This window comes from Azolla caroliniana, unplaced genomic scaffold (genome assembly GCF_043228905.1).
Source record: "Azolla caroliniana isolate FFs.n. ecotype wild unplaced genomic scaffold, voAzoCaro1.0.p SCAF_15, whole genome shotgun sequence".
NCBI classification, from domain to species: domain Eukaryota; kingdom Viridiplantae; phylum Streptophyta; class Polypodiopsida; order Salviniales; family Salviniaceae; genus Azolla; species Azolla caroliniana.
In genome coordinates this window covers 9,494,081-9,500,080 of record NW_028230450.1, presented here as the reverse complement: position 1 = coordinate 9,500,080, position 6,000 = coordinate 9,494,081, and the positions used below count along the sequence as shown (strand labels likewise).

Genomic DNA, 6,000 nt, shown 5'->3' with positions numbered 1-6,000 from the left:
ATACTGTATTCAAGCTTTCCATTAAACGTTGATATCTATGTTCTGCTTGATGATTTAGTTCAAAGTATGAAAGATCTAACAATTAAAGTGGCAAAGCTTGAGAATGGTCAGACTTCGAGGTCAAGGGAACCATTTCGACCTCGATGCATGTGGTGCGATATTCTTAAACATCGATTACGTGATTGTGAAGAATGTTGTTGGTCTTATATGCGTCTTGGCCCTCTTAAAATACGTTTCAATACATAAATTATGCATAGCTTTGTTTTCTTCTTCTTTGTGTGTGTGTGTGTGTGTGTGTGTGTGTATGTGAATAGAGTAGAGAGGAGGAGGTAGCCACCGGTAGGGGCAGGCAAATACAGAAATACAAATTTTACCCTAATATATATATATATATATATATATAAGAAGGAGGACTCACTCACTCAGTCGGTCGACACTGTCGCAGGTGAATCGATCGATCGATCATGGCATCTCCTCGCTCTCTCCTCTTTTGCCTCCTCCCCTCCAACACACGTGGCCTCCTCTCTCGCTCGCTTAATTCTGCTGCTGCTGGACAATCCTGCAGAGTTTTTGTTGGAGGTCATTCTCATTACCCTAACTAGTTGTATGCTATATACACAATCAATCGATTCCTTTGTCAATGGATGCATATACTTATAGCCTAGATGTAAAGATATCTGCTTTCTCGCTTTCTCTCTTCTTCATATTGGTTGTCTGTGTAAATCCCCGAGAGTTTAAGAAGTTTACTATCGTCTTCAATTAGCACCCGATTGCCTTAATACTGCTCTGTTTCTGCCCGTCTATCCATGGCTTGATTGCAGGTCTGTCAGGCCAAGTAGACGAGGAGCTATTGAAAGATGCATTTGCCTCGTTTGGACAAGTCATTGATGGTATGTGTCTTATTCTCCCCACGGATGACAATGTTTGGCGTTTGGTAATGGCACGTTGGTAGTATGTTTCTTTTAGAAATGAGTTTTTTAGATGGAGACATGGAATGTGCATGGTTTGCTGATGTTGTTGCCGTAATCATGCGGAACTAAGCAGCTAGGATCATTATGGATCGTGAGACAGGGAGATCCAAAGGCTTTGGTTTTGTGAGTTTCGCGTCCAACAAGGATGCTGACGCCGCCATCAAAGTCATGGATGGCAGGGTAATATTTCCTCGTGTACAGACTGATGCAATGAATATCCTCCAACCTTATGTAATACCTCTCCCCTGTTTGTTGAGCAGGATTTAAATGGGAAAATTCTACGGGTCAATTTTGCAGTTGACAATAGACCAAGTGGATATGGAAGCTATGGTGGATGAAGCTATGGTGGAGCAGTTGTTGACAGTTGCGATACTCTAATCCAATGAGGTTTATTGAAGACCCTTCCAATTTAAACAAGGATTATGCAAGAATAGATCCTGAAATTTTGGTCAGACCATATTGTTACTTTGGGAGTTTTGTTGGCGTTTTGAGGATTTAAGTTGCCGTTTCAAATAGTTTCAGATAATCTGTCTTATCGTTGTTGTAACTGCATATCTTTGTGTGAATATAAATGTAGCATATGGCGTCTCTTGTTTTGTTGGTGGTTGGGGGTGGTTGATTTATAGCAATTTAGAGTGGAGGATAACAATCTCTAGAGACAGTTGCTTAATGATGTATTCTCAAGCGATTGAAGTTACAAGAGTGCAGAACATAACATGTATTGTTTGCCTTCTTGTTTACACAAAATTTGGTTCTTTATACAATTTTAGCTGACCTTGCAGATGATCTTTTTTCGTTGTATCTTTTGGTATTTCTTCAAAATCTCATATCAGAACCTCTAATCTAAGGGGATGACTTTGGAAGAACGTTTTTGTGATGAGTTGGTTGAATCATGATCTATTTTGATACAATATATTTGTCAACATGTTAGATCTACTCATCATGCTGTTGGTAAACGATTATGCATCTCACTACCAAAAATAAATGTAAAGAGATAATTCAAATCTCAGTAGATGTGTCTGAACGAGGCATAAATGAAAGCAGCATTAAAAACTTTTTGATCCTGAGTATGTTCTCCAGCATTGTTATTGCTTACCTTGTACACAGTTTATGCTGTTCAAGTCCAGTAATTCATCACTCTGCACTCAGTTGATATAATACTATTGTTGCAAAAGTCCAGTAGTTCTCTCTATCATATTACATTTTAGTCATCATGAGATAAGCCTTGGCAATGCCACGCTAATGTTCTTTGGTACTTAAAGCAGCAATTGTTTTTTTTTTATGTATATCTTCTTCTCCATCATCACATGATATAGGTATTAGACTTGATCTACCTCAACTGAGTTTTCTAGACATAAATGGTTCATGCAGGAATCTTAATACTGTAATTGGGACAGCTTGTTATTCATATTGATATGAACTCAATAATCTATGAACTTGTGTCCTTGTATATAATGTATGAACTTGTATCCTTGTATATGTAATTGTCCTATCATTCTCATAATAACGATTCACCCTGTGTCAGTGGGTGACATCATCTTGATATTCACCCTGTGACAATGGGTGACAGCTTGATATTCATATTGAAACGAAGTCAATGAGTTGTGTAATCTTGCTAGCATTCTTATTATTACAATTCACCATGTGTTAGTGGGTGCCATCAGCTTGTTTTGTATACTTGACTCAACCAAGGTCATAAAAAGAAAAATCTTAAGCTATCAGAAATTGATCCAAACAACGTCCAAATTGATGAAAAAACATGTGCTACACAAATCAAAGCATTTGCAATTCTCTTTTTGTTATGATCATTACAATTACATAAAATAAAAGAATACATTATTAAAATAAATCTTGGAAGCACAAACGTTTCATCTCACAAATGTTTGGAGACCAGGAGGTCATGGGTTCAACCCCTACATTCCACAATGGCATCTCGTGAACTAAGAGATATGTATGAAGTATATAATAATAGAGAGGTGAGTGAAATTGGGTTTCAAACCCAAGACATAGTGGCTTGTAGGGTAACAACTTACCAATGGGGTAAGCTAAGAGAGAGAGATGTTGGAGAAGGACAAACACTATTTTTGATGTATCGTCTTGCCACGATGTTCGTTTCCTTTAAAATCGTATTTTATTTGTTGTATTTTTGAGATTGTGAGGGACAAGGATATAAAGACTCTAGAGGATGAAGGGCAATGGTCAATAGTTTTTGGAAAGATGAAGAAGTTTAATAAGAATGTTGGGCATAATGTATCTATGGAGAAGGTCACATTGATTCAACAAACAAATCGCATGCGGAATAAACCATGGGCTTGTCAAGAGGACTATCCAAAGAAATTATCTTTTGATAATAAAGGTAAATTATATGTTCCTTGGAATAAACGGAAATCAGTGCCTCATTCACATGAGGAGCCACTAGGGTCTGGAGTTTTGTATTCCCATAGTAATTTTGTATGCAATCGTAGGGGATTTATTTCAAGATATGGCAGAAACATTAGCAGTGAAGGAGAAGGAGAATTCTCGAATAAAAGGAAAAAATAAAGTATGAAGATCACCACATGGAATGTGAGGGGATTGTGTCCTAGATTTAGAATGCATGAGGCTTGGAGGATTGTGTTAAGTGAGCAATGAGATGTTTTATGTGCAATAGAGAATAAAGATCATCGTAATGTTGGATTAATTAGTTATGCTAAGGGTTATAATTATGTTATGCTGGCAATGTTCATGGGGATTATTCTAGGATTGTCATGTTCATAAGAAATAAATTTCACCCAAAAGTAATTGTTTCAGATTAATTTGGAAGATTTATCACAGTAGAGATATGTTCTGAAGGGCAAGTTCTTTGGTTACTATAGTTGGTGTGTACGCATCGATGTTTCACAAGAACGAAAGTTGTTATGGAGATTTGTAAACTCAGTGCTTGATAATGGTAGACCGGGTTTATTGATGGGAGATTTTAATATTTGTTGTGAGACAGATCAATCAACATCTATCCACTCTATTGTGGATGGACTAGAGGCTCAAGAATGGGGAGATTTTGAGACTGAAGTCATGTTAAGGGATGTATGGAAATGGATGGGAGATGGAACCTGGTTATACCTTTCAATCGGCTCAATATAAGGATACTTGGAGTAGCTTGGATCAAATGTATGTAATGCATACCGAAGGATTTTTACCAGACATTTTGGATATTTCAGTATCTTATGGGTCAATTATATCAGATCATTTCCTATTAAATTTTGAATTCACTCACCACTCAATTAGAGCTTTTCATGAGTTTTTAGGAAAACCGTCGTCGATTTTTAATTCATCAGTTTTGGATCATGGGGTCTTCCATGCCTATATGTGTGAATTGATTGATGCATTTGCCTATCATGTTCAATTTAATGGGTATGAAGCATGGGAAGTATTTGTTGCAAATGGTCAGAGATTAACTAGGTATTATGGAATTCACCATGCTTTTAAAAGGAGAAAGAAATTAAGTCTCCTAGTTAATTTGCTTGATAAATGCAACTCATTGTTAACTTATTGGCCAACGGATGTAGAGTTAACGGGATATCAAGAGGTATTAATTTTTGTGATGCATGATCTTACGACAACAAATTATCAACATGTTAGACTACATCGTCTAAGACAAGAAGTGGAGGATGTTAATTGTCAATCACATAAAAATTTTCAAGACCTTCATGAATCACATGCAAAACATAATGTGGTAAGGTTAGAGGAAAATGGTATCATGTGTTCCGATCCTCAAGAAATTGTGAAGAAACGCATAGAATATTACACACAATTGTTGGATGTACATGTGTGTATTGATGATAATGTTAAAAGTGATAGAGGTGTATTTTTTAATAGAGAGAAAAATCATGTATCGCATGATGTGGCACAATCATTAGATGCGAATATTTCAGAGGATGAGGCGGAACATGTCATGTCACATCTTGCTAATGATAAGGGTCTTGGGTGGGATGGATTGACATGTCATGAACTCTTTAAGAAATATGTAATTAGGTTAAAGGGGCCTTTTATAGTTTTATTTTAGAAGGTGTGGACATTAGGAGAAATGCCTCATTCTTTGAAGATTGGTTTGATAAAGCTTTTGCCGAAGGTGCCATCTCCATCTTCCTTTGCTCAATGGAGGCCTATTTCATTGATGGGGGGGAATGTACAAGATTTCTGCAAAAGTGATGGCCAATAGGTTGCATAAGGTTTTACCTTCTATTATTCATAATGCTCAATATGGGTTCTTAGCAAAAAGAGACATTTTACATAATATTTTTAACGTTCAAATGACAATTGACTATGCAAAGGAATTTAAACAAGAATTAGTGTTGCTACAATTGGATATCGAGAAAGCCTATGATAATGTGGATTGGTCATTTATAAATCAGTTGATGTCTCATATGGGTTTTAGTGACCGTATGTCTCAATTGATATACATGTTAGGGGAGGGTTCGGTTTCACATGTGATGTTTAATGGAGGATTAACACAACCAATTTCTATTTGGAGGTTAGTTAGACACGGATGCCCAGTAAGTCCTTTACTATTCACTATTGTGACACATCCTATTCTTGTTAAGTTACACAATATGGCTATGGAGGATGAATTGCTTAGACTAAGGTTGTCATCAGGGAATCCATGTATTGTTGAAGCTCTCGCAGATGACCATATTATGTTTTTGGCACCTAATGAAGAAAATATTAATAAGACGAGATGTGTTTTCAAATGCTTTAGGATTGAGAATTAATATGCATAAATCTGTCCTCATTTCATGTACATAACAAGATGTGTTAGGGTTGGGGTGGTCAAGAAGGATAGTACATCGTGGTATGATTTGTTGTCACCTTGGATATCGAATTGGGGTGGAAGTTTCTCATGTGAAACTTATTGAGTGGGTATCCAAAAGGTTGGAGGATAAATTTATGTATTGGAGGTCTCAATTTTGGCTTTTTCATGTATGACTTAAGGTGGTCCAATCGATTATGGTCTCTGTGGTATCTTATTATCTTCCTTTGCTCCCATGGTCAA

The 6,000-nt window shown here is 36.7% G+C and overlaps 1 protein-coding gene across 2 annotated transcripts; it reads left to right on the top strand.

Moving 5' to 3' along the window:
• The first annotated feature begins 415 nt into the window (after positions 1-415).
• LOC147854546 (glycine-rich RNA-binding protein 2, mitochondrial-like) lies at positions 416-1,735 on the top strand. 2 transcript variants are annotated; one of them, XM_087330878.1, is made up of 4 exons: positions 416-579; positions 822-890; positions 1,045-1,151; positions 1,269-1,735. In XM_087330878.1, exons 1-4 carry the CDS (start codon positions 465-467, stop codon positions 1,347-1,349), a joined length of 372 nt encoding a protein of 123 aa, XP_087187004.1. In that variant the 5' UTR covers positions 416-464; the 3' UTR covers positions 1,350-1,735. The 2 variants fall into 2 exon arrangements, with proteins under 2 accessions (XP_087187004.1, XP_087187005.1); XM_087330879.1 differs by having other exon boundaries at positions 1,232-1,735.
• Positions 1,736-6,000: the final 4,265 nt, after the last annotated feature.

Excerpts from the sequence above, each read along its gene's own strand:
- LOC147854546 (XM_087330878.1), top strand. The coding sequence starts at position 465 with ATGGCATCTCCTCGCTCTCTCCTCTTTTGCCTCCTCCCCTCCAACACA. Across the intron at positions 891-1,044 it reads GTTTGGACAAGTCATTGATG|CTAGGATCATTATGGATCGT; the intron begins GTATGTGTCTTA and ends GGAACTAAGCAG. Across the intron at positions 1,152-1,268 it reads TCAAAGTCATGGATGGCAGG|TTGACAATAGACCAAGTGGA; the intron begins GTAATATTTCCT and ends TCAATTTTGCAG.